The 24802-nt window shown below is 38.4% G+C and overlaps 1 protein-coding gene across 3 annotated transcripts; it reads left to right on the forward strand.

Annotated features, from left to right (window-relative positions):
• Positions 1–2015: 2015 nt before the first annotated feature.
• Positions 2016–23640, forward strand: RANBP3 (RAN binding protein 3). Of its 3 annotated transcripts, XM_072405191.1 has the most exons (17): positions 2016–2155; positions 9382–9437; positions 10351–10387; positions 10486–10572; positions 11721–11792; positions 12081–12146; positions 12700–12792; positions 12870–12976; positions 14115–14228; positions 14392–14495; positions 15363–15441; positions 16783–16882; positions 16966–17090; positions 18347–18467; positions 18592–18734; positions 18818–19001; positions 21259–23640. In XM_072405191.1, the coding sequence occupies exons 1-17, from the start codon at positions 2134–2136 to the stop codon at positions 21300–21302; spliced, it is 1554 nt and encodes a 517-aa protein (XP_072261292.1). In that variant the 5' UTR covers positions 2016–2133; the 3' UTR covers positions 21303–23640. The 3 variants fall into 3 exon arrangements, with proteins under 3 accessions (XP_072261292.1, XP_072261294.1, XP_072261293.1); XM_072405193.1 differs by lacking the exon at positions 14115–14228; XM_072405192.1 differs by lacking the exon at positions 12081–12146.
• The last annotated feature ends 1162 nt before the right edge of the window (positions 23641–24802 follow it).

Consider the following 24802-nt stretch of genomic DNA (forward strand, 5'->3'; position numbering starts at 1 on the left):
CTGGCAGCAGCACGTGTCTTCTCCTGTCTGTAAAGCAGAGCGAAAGAAGCCGGCACAGCGCCACCTGCTGTTCCCTGTCCTAACTGCCGTACAGTGGAAAAAAAGCACAGAGTGATCAGAAGGGGAATTTGAATGACAGAGTGATCAGAAAGGAATTTTGAATGACACAGAGGGATCAGAAAGGGAATTTGAAAGGCATAGAGTGATCAGAAAGGGAATTTGAATGGCACATGAGTGATCAGAAGGGGAATACCGGTATGAATGGCACATGAGTGATCAGAAGGGGAATAATCTTTCAGAATCTTTTTTTTTTCCTCCTTTAAAATTGGGTGCGTCTTATATTCCGGAGCGTCTTATACGAAAAATACGGTAACTTCAAAAGTTGTTTTCAACCTTATGTAATGGATTGATTACTGTTTCTCAGTTATAGCTCTGCATTATCATCCTGCATTGCTCTCTCTATAACTAACTTTTTAAGTAACTCTGTTTGTTCTAACAGTCTCTCTATTGTTTCCCAATACTTCCAACTAGAACACGCACAGTAAATATTACTAAAGGGCCGCCTGATTCAGTACATATGAACCAACAGGCTGGAGCTGAGATTAGGCAAGCAGCTATCACTCACAAGCAGGTTGATAAAGAAGCTATATTGTTATTGAGCACTCTGTGCCCCGTTGTCCAATATGGGGTGCGCATACCAAGCATTCTGTAGACAAGCAGCCCTCCTGTACCACCTGTGTGTGTCTTGTCATCCTCATAGGGAATGTGCAGCCACACACTTTGGGGTGGCTTTATTAAGGGTTTTCTTAGAGATGCCAATAAGACAACGTAACCAAAAGTGCTTAATGATCCATTGCCCTGAATGATAAGGCAGTCAGCAGCTGCCGGCATGTAAATTTGGCTATATAATTAATGTTTAATGGGATTAGTAACACTTTAAAGCAGAAGTAAGTCCGCTTCATAAAAAAAAAGCCTGCAGGCTTTTTTATTGGCAGAAGAAACTATTTTAATTATTACACAGTATTTATATAGCGCCAACATATTAAGCAGCGCTTTACAAAGTTCATAGTCATGTCACTAAATGTCCCTCAAAGGGCTCACAATCTAATGTCCCTACCTCTTATTTCATAGTCATATGTCTTTATTCCAGTCTAAGGTCAGTTCTAGAGCCAATTAACCTAACTGCATGTTTTTGGAATGTTGGAGGAAACCGGATTACCCGTAGGAAACCAACCCAATATTGGGAGAACCTGCAAACTCCATGCGAATAGTGTCCTGGCTGAGATTCGAATCTGGGACCTAGCGCTGCAATGGTCAGACTGCTAACCACTGAGTTACTGTGCTACCCATTGCACTATACTACTAAGTCAGTTTCTCCATAGGTCCTCATGCTTGCCAGAACCATTTTTGTGTACACTGAGCTGGTCAGAAGGAAGCTGTGTGTTCATGCAATGTCATCCCACCTGGCCAATGATAAAGGTGGAGGCCTGGAGGAAGAGTGTGACAAGATGTCAGGGACCTCTGCTGGAAGGGTCACCATGGTAGATAAATGTATGAAGTATGTTGAACTATGCTGGTCTCCCTGTTATGCAGAAAACATCTAAACAATAAAAAGATTGGGTAAACCTACACATTGTGGTTTTATCTTTTCAAATGAGGGACAGACAGTGGCTATGGTGACACACAATGGTCACCCATTGACAGGAAACTGGTTCAGAGCATGAAGTGCCTGAAGAGGCTGGAGAAAATGAGCAGAACTGAGATGCAATAATGGATAATATATTTTTATATATATATATATATATATATATATATATATATATATATATATAAATATTTGGGAGTTGATATGATGTTCAGTGCTTTAATAAATGTACGTCATGCAAGAAGTTCATTTTTACAAAAATGAAACTAGCCTAAACTAGCTGCAACCGGTCCACAGGTAAACAGCCCAGACTAGAAAGCATTCAGCATTGACACTATTCGCACGACAGGCCGTAAGTGACCATGCGCAGCAACAGTATGCCGGGTGTGGCGAGCTGAGGGGTTTGCTTGTAGTTCCCGCCCAGCACAGCCCGCCCCCTGCCTGTGAAAGCTGCCGCTAGGAATTGTGGGTGCGGCTGAGGCGGTAAAATGGAGGACTTAGCAAACGAAGGTAAGTAGCAGAATACTGGGCTATGTGAGTTCACAGTCCTGTGCCGCTATCGGTGCCTGGATCACACTGGAGGTCGGCCAGCTTGGTGCGGGAGCAGGGTGGCTCTGGCCGCTTTCCTATCCCCGGCCCAGGGGGCAGAGGCTGGGGGCGCGGCTCAGACGATCCCCTGGCTCACTCAGGCCTCTGCTCACCCGGGCCCTGTGTCCCCCTGTGTGGGCACGTTGTCCGGCCCATAGCGCTCCCCCGTGCACTTCCTGTTATTCCGGTGTTATGGTCGGGCTGTGTGCAGCTCCTTACTTTTGCACAGACACCTGCCAGGGGAAACTTGGCTCAAATCAGGGGGATTTCTCATTCATGGCCCGGGATGGTTTAGAAAAGCAGTGCTATTCAATGATCGTCTGTTATTGGTGATGTTGGAAGAGGTATCAAGCACTCAGTTTTATAGCCCCCATGTAATCATGTGACACCCTGTCATTCTCCATGACTGAGATCCATATTATGTTCAGGGGCTGCATGCTCCCTCCACCTGAGATCCATACCCATAGGTTCCTGTGTATTCCCATCAGTCACATGGTGCCATGGCAGGACACGCATCATCATGGTCCTGAGTGTCCAGACCTGTCAGCGTTGTAATACAAGAGCCAGCACAAAGCTTCTGGGAAATGTTCTCTGGAAGAATTAGGTTCTTCGCTTTGCTAGGCCTATCATCATTTAAGGCCTGGTTCTCATCTGTCCTCTGCCCTAACATGAATTGCAATTACGAAGCCCCTTCATTTTCAATGCCAACAATCCCCTTGCATGACACTTTTTTTTGGAAAGTAACAAAGTAATGCAGTGCACTGCAGCCATGCAATATGAATGGCATTGTTCCACATAAAATGTTCCTGTAAGGTCATAGGGTGCTGTATGCGTTACCGCAGAACAACAAGCAATGCAATGATCGGTAAGGTTTCTTTATAAAAAAGACACAGGCAGTGTCCCTGTTGCAGTAAATCACATTATTTGCTTGATTGCTGCCTTCTCACAAGAAAATGCTGAGCTGTATTCTGGGGCTCAAACTTCCCTGTGCCGGAGTTACGCCATCCCGGCCCAGCTCATCAGGATGTCAGAAGATTGGAATCAGAAAAAAGAGAAGAAAGAAGATGGCAGTGCCCTCCATGGGTTGGGGGAGTTTATAAAATTGGAAGGATAAGAATATTTTATTGCAGATGAGACCGGTGATGTCCCATCTGCAATAACCGACCTGCTTGTTCCATTTTAAGTCAGAACCTAACAAAAAAAAATAACCCTTGCCCTTACATTGGAAAACCCCTTAATCCCTCTGTACAACGAGTCCTATATGTCCCACACTGCCCCAGCTTTTGCCCATGTTACCCGATCACTACAGGTGTGAGATTCAGTATCATGTCTTCCTGAAAACTTGAAATACACAGAGGAACCCCTGAATTAGTTTTCATGTCCCTGGTAATTTCTGCTAAAATCAGTTCATTGGTGTCAGTGAGAAAAATGCTCCTTCCATTAGTAGGTATTGGGCAGAATGTCCGCATACAGTGGTGGTCAGTAATTATTGCAGGCCCATGAAACATACTTGTTGCCATGCCGCTTGCTGTGGGCTATGACTTGGCAGGGACTGTCTAACGGGGGGCATTCAGCTGCAGCTAAAGAAAAACCCTATAGGGTTCCAGGGAACTCTGCTTGAGAACCACATACGCTGCTCCCAGTGTTTGAGTTCACATAATGGTACAAAGTTAGGAAGGATGAGTATGACTTTGGGGTTGTGAGTTGGACACAAAAATCTTGATCTGTCATTAGAGCAGGATAGAGAAAGCCGTTGCTGGCCTTTGAAATTAAAGTTGGCTGTCATGCAGATCCTTTAACTTCATTGCTTTTGTCACTGATCTAGATTGTATTACTGCTTTAACATCAGTGCATTTTCTGGCCCCATAAACCCTTGTTGTCCGCGTACATGTTGGGTTGTCAAAGAGCCAGTGACCTCATCATTGTTAATCTTTATATTGGCTGGTAAGAGACCTAGTTGGCTCTCTGTTGTAATGGCTGGTGGTTGTCAGGGGCCTGTTGTGCCTAAACAATAACCAGCCATTGGGAAGGTTACCTGTGGGGTCAGTCTACAAAACCAATATGTGAATCTACAACGGTGATATTCCTGGCCTGCAAGTTTTTAAAGATGGGTTTTGAGTGCTCTTTTAAATGAGAAAGCTGAATAGGACGAGGAAGACCTTACGTTTGTAGTAATTGCATTGCATTGATTAGTGCTTTAGTAAAATGTGTCGCCTGCTCTGTCACAATGCAAACTTTTATCAATGATTTCATACACCATTTTACCTTCCAAAAAAGAGTCAGCTTGGTAATATGCTACACTGTGTAACCTTTAGTTGTCAACCCGACTTTTTTCCTTTTAGCTTACTGTTTTGCTTCCCTAACTCCTCATCCTGAACTCTGTCCAATACGTAGGAATATAATAAAAGGTATGTGGTGGAAGGGGGGTAGGTGAGTGAATCACAAAGTTGTCAAAGAGAACTACAAAACCTTTGGTCCTTACTGTAGATTTTAATTGGATATTTATGTTTTCCTGGCCATGTGTCTTAAAGCAAACCTGCCAATGTTTTCCAACCTGTAAGAGTTCTGTCATAACAGACACTGGGGATGCTGGCTTCTCTTCTTTGTATATTTTTAAGGTATTGTCTATTTGTTGCCTCATTTCCCTAACCTCAGGACTAGGCCTTGCTTTATACCATTTGGGCCAAGTATGTTTATTTAATGTGCCCTCTCCTCAAGGGGTCTTATCATTCTGTCAACCTGGATCCTAGAAAATGCTGGGTGGCTTCAATCCCAGATGCTACAATGAATGGAACAAGATCATCTTCTCAGGAGATTCAGTCCAACAAGATATGGCTGGAAGGAGGAAAATACCTTCACCTAATCTTTGTGGGAGGAAGCCAGGGAAAGCCATCTAGGTTACTTAAAGGGTTTTTTGCATTATTATTATTATTATAAAACAGGATTTATATAGCGCCAACATATTACGCAGCGCTGTACAATAAATAGGGATACTTTCATCCAGTGTTATTTTGGGTGTATAAAGGGGACCTCAAAATATTGGAGTCAACGAGTTGTAAAGTATTCCTTAAACCCATAGGTTGTCTCAAGTCTGCTAAATATGTCCAAAGAACCCCTGGAAAACTTACCTATTTCTGAAAATATTATTTCTCCTGAAATCTTGTCGCCTTACCTTTCCTAAAAGGATCACATCTGAACTAGATATGATTCTTAGATTGTAAGCCCTTCTGTGTCACTATCTGTATCTGTTATCTGTTACCCCTATTTAATGAACAGCGCTGCATAATATGTTAGCCCTATATAAGTACTGGTTAACAATAATAATTCTCTTCAGCAAGGGTCAGGTGACTTAAAGTGGAACCAAACTGAAAACTGGGGGGGAAAAAATCCACTTACTTTCAATCCTGGAGAGCAGTCAGATCTATGCGGGGTTGTACTGCATCGGGAGCTGAGGCTCCGGGCGCCGCCATCTTCTCTTCCAGGTTCCTCGTTCCCCAAAACAAAAACAAAAAAAATACATTTACCCTCAATCCTGCAGTGTAGTTAATTGGTCCGGAGGTCTCTTCTATCGGGTCTTGCGTCGTCCCGGCATCCATCTTCGGGTCGGCGATCCAGGTGCCGCCATCTTCTCCCCTTCTTCCATGTTCTTCTTCCTACTCCCCCCAACCCATGCTCGAGACTGGGTGACGTAGATTGCCAATCTCGCAGTGTATTTGTGAGATCAGTTATTTTTTTTTCCTTTTGATGAAAGTGCTTTTTCTGCGCATGCCTGAGATCCTCAGCCATTAGGGGCAGTTCTGCGCTTTATTTATTTATTTAAAAAAAAGGTTCCACTGAAAAAACAAATACACAAACAAATTTTTTACTTAACATAAAGGGTTGTCTACCCTTTTTATGTAAAGTGAAAATTCTAAGTTTAGGTACGCTTTAATACTAGTTCATTTAGTCGCAAAGTCATTCACTATACTATGAGAACTGAAACGGCATCCAACAGGATCCATCCAGCATTGTATATGATGATGTGTGACAAGGGAGCATTTACCCCATACATTGTGTGTGCTGGGGGTATTGGGGCTGGGCACTGTGTTACTGCAGGGAGGGTAAATTTTAAAAGCAGCAAGTTGTGATTTTAAAGTTTCAATTCTTAGTGTGAGCACATTAGGGAGAAGTGCAGTTCTATCCATTTGTCTAGAAATTGGCACCCCTTCATCTGATAAAGACCAGCTAGTTTACTCACGGAACCCAGTCAAAGGTTTCAGCAGAGTGTTGTAACTATCATTCTTTACTAAACCCTAAAACATCTTCAAGAAAATCTGTTGTCCTAAAACATCTTGCTATGTAAACCATGGCTTTTTTAATCTTTACATTTAACTGGTTGGCAAGTTTTTGGTTTAAACTTGATCTTTTAATTGGGAGGCCAAAGTGTGTGTGATCAAGCATTCTGGTAGCTAAGGGGGACAGCTGATGTCTTCATAAAGTGTACCTGATAATACTACCTCCATTATAACACAGGGGAGTTTGCAGCCCCTCATAAACACCTCTTCATGCATTAACCTAAAGTTTTGCACACTGAAGCATGTTTATGTAATGGTGGCACTTTCACTTTGATTGGTCTCTTAAAAGTGCCTCAGAAATGCACATGCATTATATTTGACCATGTAGTGCATTTATGCACATGTATGCATTGTGGTGCACCATAGTCCAAGCTTTTAGATCCACAATCCATCAATAAACAGTCCATGTCTGTACCACCCCCCCCACCCCCACACACACACATTAACACATAAATATATAATTAGGTATGGAGGTACATGAGTAAATGCCTATTAATCATCATGCTATTTATCATTGTTTACCCTACAGTTAAGACCAGTTACATGTTACAGTTAAGATCATGGTTCAAGTCAGCATAAACATTAAAAGGGTCCCCGTAATCTGTACGGTAAATGAATTACTACCTCCCCATATGCTATATCAAGTGTAACCTTACCTTTAAGACTTTGTACTCATGTGTGTGTACCTAGTATTGTTTATTATGCTTTAAATTGTTTGAGTTTTAAAGTTTTTTTTCAATAAATACATTAATGTTTTAACTGTTTACTTTTGGTACCACACAAGCTCTACTTTTTTGTGGCTGCACTCTGTCTAGCACTCTAGTCTCATTCTGTCTAGTGAGCAATCTCAGGCCCCTCTTCAGGGCTCTCTTTTTGTTGTTCATATCTAAAGTGATAACCTGTGAAAGTCACTGGTGAAAACGGTCACCTATTTACAATTCTGGGTTGTGTGGTTCTTTGCTGTTTATCCAGCTGGCTACTTTTTTCCTTTTTGTCCCATCCAACTGAGAACATTTCAAGAGAGAAATCTGAAAATAGGTAACTGGTTGTGTTCTGCTTTAGTATTTCTAAATGTACTAACCAAAGCAGACCTACATCATATGAATAGCAAAAAAGTCAGAAGTTGTCGCATTTTTATGTTGATGATTGTCCTGAATCTGTGTTTCGGAATAATAAAGCCAAAGCATTTTTAGAAGTCATTAATGGCAGCTCACACATTTTTGTTTGTGATGGTTGTATTTTAATGGGTATATTTACATATTTTATCTAACTAGCAAATTAAACAAATCCACTATGAAATATATATTTATATTTTTGTTTTGTGCAAATTGTGTTGGTGAAGGGGGGTCAGACCTGGGCAAATGTACTGACAAGTGCAAAACTGTAATGATGAATGATTATACTGTAATGTATTTTTTATTTATATTTTTTACTCAGTGATGGTATTGGGCAATTACAGCCATCAATAAATACAAAAGTGATTTTAGGTTTACTATACGGGCTGATAGGAGGTATTCTGAATAGGAGGTAATAAGTACATCAGCTTTATGCTAGTTACTAAAGTACGGTGTATAACAACAACCAGCCAAATGTGACAAAAGTGCTCCTGCTTTATCACCCTGTTCAAACGGACAACACAAGCAGCCGTTCCTGTTATGTTCTGTCAGTGTTTTAATTTTTGTTTTTGTCAATGCTAACAGCCAATTAACACATTCCTACTAAGACCAGCTTATGTACAAGTGTGGCTGCAATTGTAAAAGCTGTTTAGAGGCCGTAGAAAAGAATCAGTCTGTAAGTCTCCATATATAAAGATTATGCTTTTAGATTGGTGCCGAGTCACGTTTTGTGATACCTGGTTTTGTTGTTTCTGAGCTTTACTGTATATTGAAGCAACAATGCATAAGTAGCATTTAATTTCAGTTCTTTTTTTCTATAATGTTTTCAGCCAGGGGATTTGTAGGAATGTGCGGTATAGGTTTAATCAGAGGTTGTGCAAGTTTGGCTACCTAAAACTGAAAATGTGAAAAGTCCAAAGAAAGGCAGTAAAAGCTGTTATTTATGAAAGTATCAGAGAAGATCCACTACCTATTATGATAAAAAAATCATTCACATTATAACATTAGTGAATGTGCAGCCCCATGTTTTCCCCTAACCCGGTTTTTGACATGCAGGAAATAAACAAAGGAAGATGCTTCTGAGACAGAATAACTAGTGTAGAATGGCTGCATTCTCTCTCACACAAACCTGCAATACAGTAATTGCACTTTCAGTCAGAATTATTACCTGGTTTGTGTTTGAGTGCAGCAGGTAGGATCTGAGAGTTGTAATTACATTTATATGAGCAGAGCAGTAGGCTCCCACACAATTGTCCTTTTGATCTCTATTAGAACATCATTGGAGGTTGCAAGGAAGAATGTGAAATATAAAATCATTATGTTGGTTGAGATCAGAGTTGCATAGTAAACTAGTGAGCATCTCTGTTGCTGGGCCCTTCATGCATCATGTATATGTAATACTCTTGGCTGATGAGTTTGCAGTTACAGGTAAAGAATAGATCACAATAAAAATCTTGTCAACCTCTGTCTACAGTTCCACCTGGCTGACTTGCTCAGTTTTAGGGCCCATTCACACTCATTTTAATGGCAATGCACCCATTCTGACTTGCAGCACAGTAATACACTAGATTATGTTGTGTTGCACTGGGACACAAAAGTCCAACTGGCATGATCTCTTGTAGTTTGTAAAACCACTTATTCAAGTAAATATCTTGTCATGTATTTTTGTGAATTTTAATTACATTTTTCCCTCAATTAGACAAACCTGCCATAGCGCCTCCAGTGTTTGTGTTCCAAAAAGAAAAAGCCCAAAAGGTAAGGAAAATAACATACCTAGAAGTGTGTTTGGTGAATATTGGCAAATATAGATGCACTTTTTATTTGTCAGAGGAGCAGTTGTTACTCGCAGCAACCTCATTTCAGCTATATTTATTTAAAAGACAATGCTTTCCCATTGAATATTGTTCTCCCCCACAGCACTTTATGCAGGGCATTGACTTCATGATTTATATTCTGTTGTCCCCATCTCAATTCCAGGACCAGTATTTATTTGTAGCTGATTATTGTAACATTCTGAGACATGATTTATAACCAACAACTTTTTTTTTTTTTTTTTTTTTTTTTTTTAAGTACTTCTGTTTTGATAAAGTTTATCCATCAATGTGTGCCTATGTTAGGACAGATGTAAGTTGGGTGCTTTTGTTTGCCTAAACTTGTTCTAACGTGCAATTCTGTCAAATATTTTGGGTGATACAAAATAATGCCACATATAGTTTTTTATGAATCCATTTTTAGATTGTATATGAGTGTACGCTCAGTATTTCAGTCTTGAAAGTCAAGACTCGATACATTGTTTGCTATACTATACTATATATTTGTTCTGTAGCTTACCTATATTCAGTTTTCCAGACATGAATTTTGTCTGTGGTACTTCAGATGCACAGCACATGGGGAAACTCCTGTCTGGTGTGGGGTTTCTGCTTGGGAGAGACATTAATGATTCTGGAGGACCACTTCATGCAACAGATCATACCAACTTGGTTTTGCTTAATAAGCAATGGGCTGTATGCCTGCTAAGATCTTGAATAATATTTTGACTAGATCTTGTTAGAGCAAACAAATATACAATTGCATTGCATTTCTAAAATGTCTAAGACCTCTGTACAGTAATGGGTACCAATGTTTATTTATTTACTATAATCCTCTTCTTTTCAATGTCCAATTATAGAGGTCTGCAGATGGATCCAGTCCAGAGCAAGGTGATGGTAAGAAAAGCTCCTCTCTGAAAGTATTGTCAATACTGCTATCTGTGTAAATATAGAGTATGAGATAATTCAACCACATTACTGATTTCTCTGCTTAGATTCTGATAAAGAGGATGGAAGTTATTGCCCTCCACCGAAAAGAGAACGCACGTCATCCTTTTCACAGTTTCCACCTTCTCAGTCAGGTAAGTTTTATTGGTTAATTGTACGATGGGGAGAAAAGTTGTCGCAAGTGAGAAACTTTGTTAGGTTACCTGGTTCTGAAATTGAATTGTACATATTGAAAAATGTATACAGTATAGCACCTGTGTTTTTCTCCAAATTTTTAAATTTCACTGGACTTTATTGAGGCTAGTGAGCTGTAAATAGTGAGGAAACAGAAAAAAGTGAAGGGTAGGATAGGAAAGTAACAGTCAGGTGGGGTTGGAGGGAGAGAGACTTTGAACTTGAAGGTATTTGCAAAAACAGAATATTTTATTTTGGTATCCTCCCTTTTATAGTTTTCTCCTGTCTATTTCAATAATGAAAATAGTAGTATTTGCTTCTTCCCAAATGCCACCTTTACATTGGCTACATGTTTAACTTGCTGTGCAGAGCTACTGTAGTCCTCATTTACAACCATTGGCTGCTGGATCAACATAGTGTGAGTACAGCTTTTAAAGAACAAGTAGTGGAGATAGCAGAGTGTGCAGTGCTAGAACTCACTGTAATGATTTTTTTTGTTCAGTCCCCTCCTTGAGCTTTTTGAAGATTTCCCCTCCTGCTTTCATTCACCTTGGCATGTTCTGAGCCTAAGCTGCTCCCTGCATACCTGTACAGGCTACTGTGGGGTTGGAAGAGATTTGTGAACGGTTCTCTCTACTGGCACATCTGTTAAGCTGATTCCAAGTCCAATCTAGCTTCATTTGCCAACTACAGTGCTAAACTTGTCAAAACCCCTGGCAACCTCTTACAGTGATCCAGAGTGCCAGAAATAAAATAATTGTCATTTTACAACTTGCTGATTTTTAATATTCATAGGAGTTTTTCAGTATTTGTTATAATTTAAGGTAGTTACGTTTCCTATTATCATGGGAAAGTGATTTCTTTTAGCCTAGTTCTCAACTTCTTGCAATGCAATATCAAAGTTCGTCACATATAAAGAATAGGTAATTTAGATTTTTAAAGCCAATTAAGTATACACAAATCTAAAAGTTGTGGTTACCCAAGGGTTAGTTAGGCTGAGTATATTTACAATAGGTACATATAACATTGGCCAGTTTTCATTGTGATTTTATATTTGCATTAACCTGGAAGTTCTGACCGAATGTCTGAAATCTGTGTTTTCCTTTAGTAACAAAGAACAATGTCTTCATGCCATCCAGTTTCTGTCAGCCCTCCACTGGTAACTCCGACTCAGAACCAGGTAAATTATTTTACATTTGGTTTAGCATTTGCTGGGGGAGTTAGAGGACTCTGTAAAATGAAATGTTATGATGGATATATATATATATATATATATATATATATATATAGAGAGAGAGATATATATGATTTATAATAATGTATTCACCCCTTTGCATGCTGTATCTCATTTTGGGGACAATGATGACTACAAAACATGTTATGTGATTAATTTGTCTTTATATCTGTGTTTAAATGCAGCATTTTTGTGAAAATGTTTAGACCTAACGAAGCAATTGATTTCTTTTAGAGGAAAAATCCAGTGGGTTCAGGCTAAAACCACCAACATTAATTCACGGGCAAGCTCCTAGTGCAGGTATTTATTACTTGGCCTTATCAAATGTCTAACACATTTGCTAATGTTGCCATAAGCTTTCATTGCATTTTGTCTATTTCTGCTGTGTGTTCAAATAATATGCACAATTTCACTTCAAAAATTAGCTAATATTTTTAAAGTAGTGTTTTTAAAGTTTTATTGTTGTTGTGCACCCTTTTATATTACTGATTATTGTACAACTGTTTTTTAAATGTTTTGCTTAGAAATGCCCTAAATCACATTCTTCAAAGGTGTACTCGTGCACAGGATAGGGGGGAACGTGAATGATTAGTTCTGTGAGATGAGCATGCACTGGGCAATGTGGTCAAACTCTGGTGTCTGTTGAGCTGCTTAGCAATTCTTGCACAACAGCTGTAACAGGAAAGTGGAGGTAGAACTATGAAAATTGGGTTGTTATGGGGCCTTTCAGTCTGAAAATACATTTCTGTGACTTAAAAAAGGCTTTAATGCAAAGTGTAAGTAACTGGCATATTGGTTTTCACAATATCAAATATATTAACTTTTTTTTTTTCTTTTTTTTTGCACATTGTAGGACTTCCCAGTCAGAAACCTAAAGAACAGCAACGCAGTGTGCTACGGCCAGCAGTGTTACAGGCTCCACAGCCAAAGGCTTTCTCATCACAGGGTTGGTATAAATATTATATAGCATCTGCTATCACAGGAGGAATTGAAATATATCACAGATATTCTTATGTTCTGCAGTTTTCAACAGTGGGACAAATGGTATCAGTGTGTCCTCTGATGCAAATGTATCATCCTCAAATAAACCTATTTTAAGTGCAGCTGCCCCAACTCTTACCTCTGATAAAGTAAGTTTTCATTATTTTGAATTGCATGCATATGTTGTTGTGATCCATAAACAATATATATTTATGTACAATAAAATATTGAGCCTTACAAAAAAAGCCGTACAGTAACACGATTGCTGGCTGTAGGTGTATATAATTTGCCTTATGTAGTGTAAAAAAAATTAAATTATTATGACTGACAGAATAAAAAGGATAACTATGTAATGGAATCTCTCAGTGATAGATTTACTTTATATGGGTTTCTATTTTTGACCTGGTTTTTAAATAGACAGCTTTCCAGGTTGATGTTCTGATCCTCTGCTTTTAATACCTTCTGAATCACTGATGAGTATGTAGCTGAGGTGTTCAGCTTATTGTCACACAGGTATCGGCTTGCTTGTTTTAGGTGTGTAACTAAAACCAAATGATCTGCTTTACATTAAGACATTTAGCATTGTTCACATGGAATTCTGCAATGACAGCTTAATCTCTCAGTGGTAGCTCAGCTTTATTAGATCATCTCTTTTAACTGGACCTTTGTGTGCAGGCACATTTTTAACAAGGCAATGTACAGAAAATTGGTTCCAGAAGGTACATAGGTAATTAGTTGTTTCAGTGGACAGCTTTTCTAAGGCTTCTCTGAAGAGCTCAGAACAATTTTTTGTAAATACCAGATTTTGGAAAGGTAAAGCCATTCAATACAAATCACATTTTTGTTCTATGTAACAGGGAACCTGCCTCATAATGAAAGAATGATTTTCTGGCATTGTCTCTGGGCCAGGGATTTGCCAATGCTTTGACTTTGGTAGTTGGTAGCTGAGGGGTGGTTAGCAGGGTCAATTCTCAGCCCCTGCTCTCTGATTAGCTTTAACGTATCACTTCTTTTCTGTTGACACTAGTGCCTAAAATCTACCACTCCTGGTTTGAACCTTCCTATTTTTTTGGACTCTCCATTCCTTTATACTCGACCAAATACATGTCTGGATATACTGGTGGCAGTCAAGTATACTAGACTGTTCGTTCTTTCAGCAGGTATTTAGGAAGGTTACAATCTGAAATTATGGTGGATGGATCTTTGGAGCAGTGTTTTTGTAAAGAATTGTACTGATGTTCTGAGTTTACATAGTGAAGGATTAACTGAATAAATTCTCAATTTTAGGCCAATGAGGCTCAGGCAGAATCTTCTAGTAAGTTTGTAACAGAGGGTGCAGAACGAGGGGAGCAAAGTTCGCAGTCATTTGTGTTTGGTCAAAATCTTAGAGACAGAGTAAAGGTAAGTTACTCAAACGGTCTCTAACAAAATGTTTTTTGCAAGGTGTGATCTTGTAATTTTAGTGTGGGCATTAACTTTTTATTAAAATTGTATTAATGAACATGAGCTACTAAAATATCTTTTCTAAAATACAAAAAATTATCCACTTTTCTCTTCTTCTTAGCTTGGAGCACAAAATAGTGATTCACTTGATGGGGAACAGTCTGGTCCTCAAAATGCTGATGCTCCAGCACAGACTAACTACTTCCTACAGTACATAAGCTCCAGGTGAGGCTCTCCTAAATATTTTATAGGATCAATATATATGTATTTAATAGTAATCTTACAGGTGCCTTTTGTTTTTTGCTATGAGGGAAGGTCTTGATGCCCAAACATTCACAGATGTACTAAAAATAGATTTGGAAATACTTTAGAATCGGCCTTGGTAGCTTTGATAGGGCTTTATCTGCATCATACACTTGGGTTTGGAGTGCCAGTTTTATGGACTATAGGACACACAGGAGCTGTGATTACCTGCCACTTTTGCTTAGCATCTCTTAGAGCTCCCATTAGCAGCCCAAACCTCTGCTTAAATCTTGAATACAGTGGCTGAGGGAGGTCCTCTGCTATCATCTCTGACAGAAGTCCACTGACATTATGGCCCACAAAGGCTACTCGGTCTGTCAGGTCTTGTGAATTTTTACTACATAGCAGGCATTTTTGCTTTGTGGTGGTGGGGGGGGGGGGGTTAGTACTACTTTTCTTTGCACAAGGGGCTTTTGATCCATGCTCCCGGAGGTATATACTACTGATCCTGGCTCTTTCTATGTTATGTGTGCAAAAACAAACAGTGGTGCATACATTAAGTTGGCTCATATTCTTTTCAACCTATAGGAGCCTTCCATTATTGCAAAATTTAACCTTATGCACACTTTGTTCCACAAGGTGCCCAGAGGTGCTCCATGTCGTTAGTAGGGGTGCTTATTCTAAAATGGTAGTTTAATACTTAAATACAGACAAGTTCAATCCATATATTTCAATATGATTTCTGAATCCTGACCATTTTTTTAATGAATAGAACTAATTTCATTAATTTTTTTTGTCCTCTAATTTTGCCATGTTTTTTGTTATTTACTCAAATGTGCCTTTTTGTAGTGGAGAGAATTCGGTGCACAAAGCAGAAGCAGCAAGTAACAAGTTTGTTTTTGGACAAAACATGTTTGAGAGAGTTCTGGTGAGTATTATTTCTGTGGAACACATGTTAGCATCTCAGCCCACATTGTAAAGCACTGTTTTTTATGGGTGGCTTGTGTTGGGACTCATTGGTGTTACTTTATTCCACCAACCTGCAGCATGTCAGGATTGTACACTGGGCTGTGCATATTTGACTCTGTATAATGATGTAGAAGCATTTATGACATAAAGGACACAGTAAAGGAATCCTATAACACAAATTGGATAGCAAAATAATTGTGGCAGGCTTACAGGGTATTTCTGGGCAGCCAATTGCAACAGATTTGCAAGGTCTTCAATGGATTTATTACTGATGAGTTTCACTATAAACAGACACATTGTAATAAACAATGTGGCCAGGGTTGTGTATAATTTGGTCAAAGGCAAAGTTTACATTGGCTAGAGAAGGATTTTATGATGACTCAAGCAGTACCCTTGCAATTAATCTGTCATAGGATGTCCCACTTCTGTGCAGTAGTCACTATCACTTCCTTACTGTATGACAGAAATTATACATACACAATTGTATACAAAATAAGGCAATAGTGGATGGTCAAACAAGGAACATATAGATAGATGATGGCACCCAAATATTTAACGTAATATGTTGGCGCTATATAAATCTTGTTTAATATTATTACATGTTTATCATCTATTTATATGTTCCTTTTTTGACCATCCACTATTACATTATTTTGTATACAATTGTGTATGACATTCATGATCATTTCTGTTTGTACTTTATATTGTACAGACGCTTCGACTCTCCTTGCACATCGCTGATGAAGCCTTTTCGTGAAACGCGTCGGGTTCCAGATCTTTGGGCCTTTTGCACTTCTGTTGCAACATTCAGTCAGACGACTTTTTGTTTAGTAAGCGAGGCATATCCCTATCAATATAATATTGAGGGATGCCTTTATAGTCTTATATGTGATTTTACCATGTTTGCTTTTCTCATACCACTTTAATGAATTTTGTGTCACCCACATTGTATCTCTTTGAAAAATACACTTAAATTCTTTGCCAAAAAAAAACCCTACCACTTTGATACTCTGATTCATTACGGGGTTGACTGCTATATAGTTTATTTCATAGGTGGGGGGGGTCACCTCCTCTATTTCTTGTATATAAAATAAAAACTAGTTTAAAGGTTACCTGTCATGGTACACAACTTGGCATATGTGCACTAATAGGGGTCATGTTTCCAGTTATATAAAAGAACAAATGTGAAATCTTGCCCTAGAATGTGAATTTTCAATGTCCTTTTTTTAAAAACAGGTTTGAAGGGTGTGTGTGCTTGTATACTTTTCCCTACTTGCTAATGAAAGAACTTTTGTTTTAGAGTCCACCCAAAGTAGAAGCAAGTTCTGATAGCAATAAGGAAAATACTGCTCTGGAGTCTGGATCAGAAGGGTCTTCAGTGGAAAACACCCCAGACAAATGTAGGTAGTTGGGTATATGTGTGCATTTTTCTCAAATATATTAAATGGTTGTACTGATGATAATGTTCTTAAATGTCCTATAGCCAATAACATCTCAGAATCACTAGCGGAGTCTGCAGCTGCTTACACAAAGGCCACAGCCAAACGATGTTTACTAGAGAAAGTAGAAGTTATCACAGGAGAAGAAGCAGAGAGTAATGTACTACAAGTAAGGGGACAATCATATTTTGCCGTTATTTGCCTTACAATTTTTGTCTTCCTGACTGGATTGAACTTCATTTCTACCTTAGCTGTAATTTCATTTTTATCTTCTCCAACTGAGGCCAGATTATCATACTACAAGTGCATAATTAGTGTTGCGTAAAACATATTTCATATGTTCACTTTAGAATTAACCCCCCCCCCCCCCGGCGTTCTAATTGTCAGTATTTTTATGTCAAAAGCGGTACTTTGTTTTGCGTGGAAATTTGTTGTTTAATATATTTAGGCCTGTAGGGTTAACTCCCAAGTATGATAAAGTTTGAAACACAAATCATAAAGTATAATATAGTAAATAATTATAAAAGGTAATGAAATCATATAATAACAATAAATGTAATTTATTAATGTTATTTAAAAAATTTAAAAAGAATAAGCCTCTGGATTTCTTCTGGTGGCCTCTGTCACCAGAGCTGAAAGTAAAGAAAAACCTAAAATGTTACTTTTCTACATGAAAAAAGGGGTGAGAAAAAATCTGATTGAGTGGTGGTAACTTCCTAAATGGGGACTTGACTTTAATTCAGGAGGTCCACTCTCGCTTCCCATGGATCTCCAGGAAATAAATATGTTCCCCAATGTAGTACTGATTGACGTTCAAAAATCCAGCAACCTCTGCACCTGAGGTTCGCCGTATTCTTGAAAATGCCAGATTTTTAAACGTTATACTTGCCTCCACACACAGGCCAGCTTTTCTCTCGCAGCACCGCGGACATCTGGCACAGTTCCAGGTAGCAGGCAGCAGGAAGGTCTGAAAGTGTATTTAGTTTAGCAAGCAAGACCTAACAGCTGTTTCTGCAGAACAGCGCCATCAAAACATTAGTGGCCAAACAGTGTACTGCAGTCCATGTATTGAACATGCAATCTAAAATTCATGCCGGGAAACTGAAAGATCCGGATTATCGATGGCCGGATTTTCGATTGTCAACTGTACATTTATCTAGTTCCATGGTTGTGGAAGATGTATGTGCTTGTTATGAACTGAGTGAGTACTAACCTGCTGTTGCAAGAACATTATTTTAAATGGAATTCCTTTGGAAGTTGGTATACCTTTGGAAGTTGTTCATCCTATCATTGCATAAAGGAGCATTTTTATTTAAGTGGACAATGTTTGTTTAAGTCTGGCTATGTGCACAGGTTGTTTATGGAAAATTATCATCTTGTAATGTGTGTTTGTTGTTGTGTTTTTAATTATTTTTGTGACAACAGATCCAGTGCAAACTGTTTGTATTTGATAAAGTGTCTCAGTCTTGGGTAGAGAGGGGACGGGGTCTTCTCCGACTCAATGACATGGCCTCCACTGAAGATGGAACATTGCAGTCTAGACTGGGTGAGTTATAAAAGTATTCTATGTTATAATGTAATGTTTCTAATGTTTCAGACTTATTAAAATATGTTATTAGGTGCATTATTTTCATTTTATGTTTTTTTTTTTATTTATTTTTTCTGCTCAGTGATGCGCACTCAAGGCAGTTTGCGATTAATTCTCAACACTAAGCTCTGGGCCCAGATGCAGATAGACAAAGCTAGTGAGAAGAGCATACGTATTACTGCAATGGATACAGAAGATCAGGGTGTAAAAGTCTTTCTAATATCTGTGAGTATTTTACTGCTTTTCTTCCTCTGTAGAATTATTCTGCTTCAGCTGACATAAAGCATGTTTCTCCTTTCTATTTAAAGGCAAGCTCTAAAGACACAGGTCAGCTTTTTGCTGCTATCCACCACCGTATCCTGGCTCTGAGGAGTCGTGTAGAGCAAGAGGTAGAGACCAAGTGCCCAGAACCCGACAGGGAGGTGGCCCAGTGCAATGAGGAAGATAGTGATGATGATGACGTCCTTACACCTTCCGTCACATCTACAGTTGGTAAATATGCCTGCACTTGAGAAGCTAAAGCAGTCTCGAACCTTTATGGTATGAAGTATTCTGTATGATTCCTAAAAAGTTTAAAGCGTACCTAAACTCAACATTTTTACTTTTATATAGAAGGGTGAACAACCCATCTTTATTAAGTAAAAATTATTATGTTGTGTGTGTTTTTTTTAAAGTGCAGATTGCTGCAGTGATCAAGACTCAATGGGAGCGCAGAGCCTCCCGGGATACCTACGTCATGCATCCCAGGAGGCTCTGGGTGCTCATTCTGCACATGCCCGATATCAAGCATTTTTCCAGCAAGCGGAAAGAGATGCTGATCTTGAGCATGCGCTGTGCGATCGGATGATGAAGAAAGGAGACTGAAGAGAAGATAGAAGATGGCAGCACCGGTATGTAGAGGAATTCCAGGACGATGCAGGACAGGATCATGGAACAGACCAAGCACCATTGAGGGATCTGCGGGATTAAAAAAAACTTTTAGTTTAGTTCCACTTTAAATTTTGTGCCACATGAAATATTTTGGAACATGCTGGTAAGGTATGGCTACCTTATTTATTCAGGTTTTTTAATCTTAGGAGAACATCCATTTGGTCTTTGGACCAGTTTTTAAAGTACGGCTATTCAAGCCTAAAATTCTCAATTAGTCTAACATCCACTTCTGCCGTTAACATCCACTTTGCTTACAATCAAACTATCCAATTTGCTTGTTTATGACTATATTACAGCGGAAGTAAACCCAAAACAAAATCACACTTGCCTTTAATCCCGCAGATCAGTCTATCCGTCGGCAGGTTTCTTCCATTGGGTCCTGCATCCCGGTATCTGTCTTCTGCCAGGCGCAGAGGGAGCGCCAGGTGCCAACATCTTCTCTCTTCTTCTGGGTTCGTCCTTCTGCGTCACCCAATCTTGCACTGCGCAGGCGCGAGATCGGGTGACAGATTTTGGAAAAAAATTGACGATCTCACTGTACATGCGTAAGATCTGCAATTTTTTCTCCTTCTGCACATAACACCAACAAACAACATTTTTACTTTAAATAAAAGGGTTGTCTACTCTTTTATGTAAAGTAAAAATTCTAAGTTTAGGTACCATTTTAAGCAGGACCTAAAAAGTTAGATTGTGGTTCTTAATAAATAAACATTCAAAATATATTAGCTACGTGGCTGGCTAGTATTTATACATTGATACAGAGTAGCAAAAGTATCGGAGGATGCCTGAGTGTTTCTATATGCATTGATAGAAAATGCTAACAGATAGAAGATGTACATCACAATGTCCATTGTGCATCCAGACTAATGTAAATAACAAATTTTAGCCCAAAAGACAGCAATATAAACCAGTCTATGACCCTTCCCTGCTTTAATTGTGCTTTTATTTAGCGTTTCCCTAAAATATGGAACTTTTTGAAATAACTTTGTGCTTCACAGGTATACTACATCCCATATCTTGTTGTTACAGACCTTGCTCTGTGTTCATGTACTAAAATTCTGTTGTATGGAATGTAAAATGGGTGTATACTACTCATAATTGCTGTGCTATTGGGTGTAATAACATTTGTGGTCCTTGGCAGCACATTTTAAAACCTGACCAATTTCATCCTTTCATTGTTTCTGTTGCTCCATGCATAGTTTTTAAGACCTAACCAGGCATGATGTTTGGGATTTTCAAGATTTTTTCCCTTGTGTTATGAGCTTTTAGCTTTTTATTAAAACATAAGTTTAAAAGTTTTTTTTTTTTGTTTTTTTTACTAAACTTTCTTAAATACTTAAAAAGGTGTACCTTATATGTGTGGCCAAGGGCCTAAGAGTAAACCACTTTAAAACTGAATCACATGAAAGGATTGGTTGCCAGGTTAGTGGCACTCTTTCTTTTACAGCACTGTGGTACCAGGTTCAAATCTTTGCCAGGACACTATCTGCATGGAATTTTTTTTAATGTTCCTCCTTTGTTGGTGTGGGTATCTTTTGAGCACTCTGGTTTCTTGGTTTCTTTCCCACATCCCCAAAAAATGTGACTAGGTTTATTGGCTTCTACCCCAATCTGGTCTTAGACTGTGGTAATGGCATGACTATGGTATGGATGTTAGTTTGTGAGCCCCCTTTGAGGAATAGTTAGTGACATGACACTGCAGTTTGTATAGTATTGTGCAATTTGTTGACGCTAAATAAATACAAGTTAACAATTGAATAATAATAATTTTGAAAATGTTCACTCGTGTAACTTTTTTTTTTTTTCTTCTTTTGCTTAGCACCTAGTGATGAAGGAGACAAGCCACCTGCATCCAGTACATAGCACCTGCTTACCTTCATCATATGATGGTTGTCCTCAACTGGCAGGGTGACAATCCACAGCTTCCTCTTTTCTTATATGCCTCGTGGAGTATTTACACCAGCTCCTATTTTAAGGCTGAACTGAGGACACAGACTTTACATCCACCCCTGGAACTGTATCTTTTTGTTCACTTTAAGTAAGCCAGATAATACATTCAGTCCCTAATTATTTTTTTTAATAGTTTTGAAGGGGATTATAAGGGTATCCAAACCAAACACCATGTAGATTGCTTGCCTGGATGCTGACAATGAATCAGCTCATCATATTGATGAACTGAAAGAAATCCTCTTCTCTTCTTTCCTGTTAACAGCTGTGCAATCTGAATTGCCTTTTCCCAAATTTAACTTTCTTTTATACGTGGAAATTTTAGTTTTTTTTTTTTTCCCTCCCCTCCTCAGACCTACATTGTGTATGAATTGCTTTCTCAAGTAGTTGATTTTTACTATGGGATTCCAGTCCTGTGCAGGAACAAAGTGGTTATTGAACATGTAGAGGGACTCCTTGCTTGGATCCAATCACCTCTGCATACCCTCAAGCGGCTGCCTTTGGACTGGAGTACAACTTTCAACAAAGCCGGACTTTTACAATGCTCTTAAACTAAGAGCTTCTTCCTATTAAAGACTTGATAGTCAAATCGAATATTCCCACATCTTGTTTTATTTTTCCTCCTTCCTTTTGGTAATTTTCAGTTTGTGTTTTTTTTCTTTATTAGTTTAACAATAATGCTTTTTTTGTGTGCAAAAAAGTGAAATGTTATTTTTTGTATCCATATTTAAGGGAAAGAGTTAAGGAATACTGTATCCTAAACTTTGTATTCTTTAGTGAGTTTTATTTTTTTGTCTGGTGAATTATGTTTTCTGTCAAATGGTGAGAAACATCACTAAGTGACGAAAGGGTTGTGCCTACTTAATCTTACTCTGATTTGAAGAGATCTAAAACCAAAAAGTATTATACGCATCTAATGTGCATTTTCATTGTTTAGCAATGTCCGTATAGGTCAGTTGAGTTGACAATAAGTCTGTCATAGAGTTGTCTGGCAGTGTTTCTGAAACAGGGACATCGACAAGGTTTTTTACATTTTTGACTTCAGGGGAACCTATTCCTCTAATACTCCTCACTCCTCTAGTGATGTGACTTTTTGAGATTCATTCATCCCAGGACCCCTTTCACTTATAGTACAATATAGTAAAGTGTCTTAGGGGGCAGTTAGATGCTTTTATTGCAAAAGAGATCTAGTAGGTCTCTTCTGCAAAAAAAAAAAAAAAAAAAAATGTATATATATCACACGCGCGCACACACACACACACACACTTCAAAGTTTGAGCAAAGTTCTACTTTTAAAAGGCATATTGTGGTCATAAAGAGATTAAAGCCCAGTTGAAGTCACACCCCTTCTTACTTTTTACTAGTTGCTTCTCCCTCATTTTGGGGTACATTTTTGCTGTAAAATGCTCCCTTCTTAGGTATTCTTCCATTAATGAATAAAAGCCAAACCCATTATCACCACGTTATCTTCAAACAGACTTTTGTCTTCTGTATGGGACACCTCTTACCAGTTGTTGGATATATAGACAGATAAGACATTATATTGTTCTTTGACTTCAGTTGGGCTTTAAAGTGTAGAAAAAAGGTTTCTTGGGGAAAAAAACACAACGGTACCTTTTCCAAAGTCTTCTTAAACATTACCTCGTTTGCGAAATATGTTTAGATTTCAGGAGAGTGCTTTAAAGTTCTAATAAATGGTCATAACTTTTTTTTTTTCATAGATTTGATAGACCTTATAAGAGTATGTTTTTTTTTTTTATTTTTTTTTTTTTTAAGAGTTATATTTGAAAAGTGGTCTGAGTACAACTAAAACCATTTTGGTCTAGGTGCAGTTTGACCTGGTACAATATTTGCATATAAAAATAGGATGGAAAATAGGGTTTATGCACTGAAAAGTATTGTCTTTTCACACTGTAAAGTGAATATTCACTTAATTGTTACTCTGAATCTCCAATCATGTTTAAGGAGTTTTGCTTGTACATAATTAAGGGTGATTGTTGTTTTCCCTTATTCACCAAACTAACTTAGCATTTATTATTCTCTACTTTAGTAAACTAACCCCAACATATGACCTGATTGTACGGTGTTCTGGTTCTATGCAATTGATCACTTAAACCATTTAACCCACCATTTGCCCAATCAGTTTTATTTTTTTCCACTCTTAAACTGGAGCTATACTCACTTGCCTTTTCCAGCAGGTGAGTATTCTTCATATATGTAAATAAAGTATATTATTGAAAAACAAAAAGAAAAATCACACACAGTTACTTGGATTTTAGGCTAGGTACACACGTGCAATGGTTCTTGTCCAATAATCGGCTAAGGGCTGATCTCGGCCGAGAATCTTGCGTGTGAACAGTGCTCGTAGTCTAAATGACTGTCCTGACGGATCCACGGATGATGGGCAACGAATGATCATAATGAAAGTGAAAAAGAGAGCGGAGCGGGGTGCCGCTCTGTCGTTTTCCCCTCCTCCCTCTCCATAGAGCAGAATGGTGCTGTATGTACAGCACCTGTTCATGCATCGTTCAGTTGTTTGTCTTTGGAAAGTATCATGAAAGATCCTTTCCAACAACAATTATTGCACGTGTGTAAGTAGCCTTAGCCTTTTTTTTTTTTTTTTTTTTTTTTTTTTTGAACAGATGCATTGCATGCGATGATGCTTCAGTGATGAGTTGCCTCCCCCAACTCCTCTCTGACCTGATTCTTGTCCATAGCACCACGATTACAACCGCCTGCTAATCTTGTTGCCAACTGCTTAGGAGCAGTTTGCGGTGTGTCCAGGACCTTGCAGTTGCGCAGTTTGACAACATGAACCTAAAACTACTAAATCTAAGGCTATATATGCTTATTTTAACGAGAGTAGATTAGGTTCTCTTCAAATCAAAGCTACATGAGTGGTTTTAAAATGGCACAGTTAATAATTTCGTAGTAACTAAATTGAAAAAAAAATCTACCCTTTGGTGTTGGATACACAAGTAGCATCACTACTACCTGATATTTGAGAAACCTTCAGCTTTGGGAGCAAGTTTATCTGTTAATAATTGCTATTGCTTTTAGTAGAATGATGATGAGATACTAAAAAGCACCCATGTAGCTCTACCCTAAATAGCTTTACTATATCATTTTAGAAATACTTTAATTATTTTTGGTGGGGAGTGAAAGAACAAATTTATTTTTTTGAGGTATCCAAGGAAATATTAAATGTTTTCTGATAATTCTAATCTGGTTAGCATAGCTAAGTAGCATTTTGCCTTTCTGTGATTTGCTTTTCACAGGAATTGTGGGTAAAGTCTAGAAGAGCTGAGTTTAGTTGTATATACGTGCACCACATTTAAACATATTCTCCAAAAAAAATGAAACAGTGTAAATCTGATATGGTAAAGATAAATTTCAGGTAAACTGTTAAATACACC

Source organism: Pyxicephalus adspersus, chromosome 3 (genome assembly GCF_032062135.1).
Source record: "Pyxicephalus adspersus chromosome 3, UCB_Pads_2.0, whole genome shotgun sequence".
In the NCBI taxonomy this organism is placed as follows: Eukaryota; Metazoa; Chordata; class Amphibia; order Anura; family Pyxicephalidae; genus Pyxicephalus; species Pyxicephalus adspersus.

Excerpts from the sequence above, each read along its gene's own strand:
- RANBP3 (XM_072405191.1), top strand. The coding sequence starts at position 2,134 with ATGGAGGACTTAGCAAACGAAG. Across the intron at positions 10,388-10,485 it reads CAGTCCAGAGCAAGGTGATG|ATTCTGATAAAGAGGATGGA; the intron begins GTAAGAAAAGCT and ends TTCTCTGCTTAG. Across the intron at positions 15,442-16,782 it reads ACATGTTTGAGAGAGTTCTG|AGTCCACCCAAAGTAGAAGC; the intron begins GTGAGTATTATT and ends CTTTTGTTTTAG.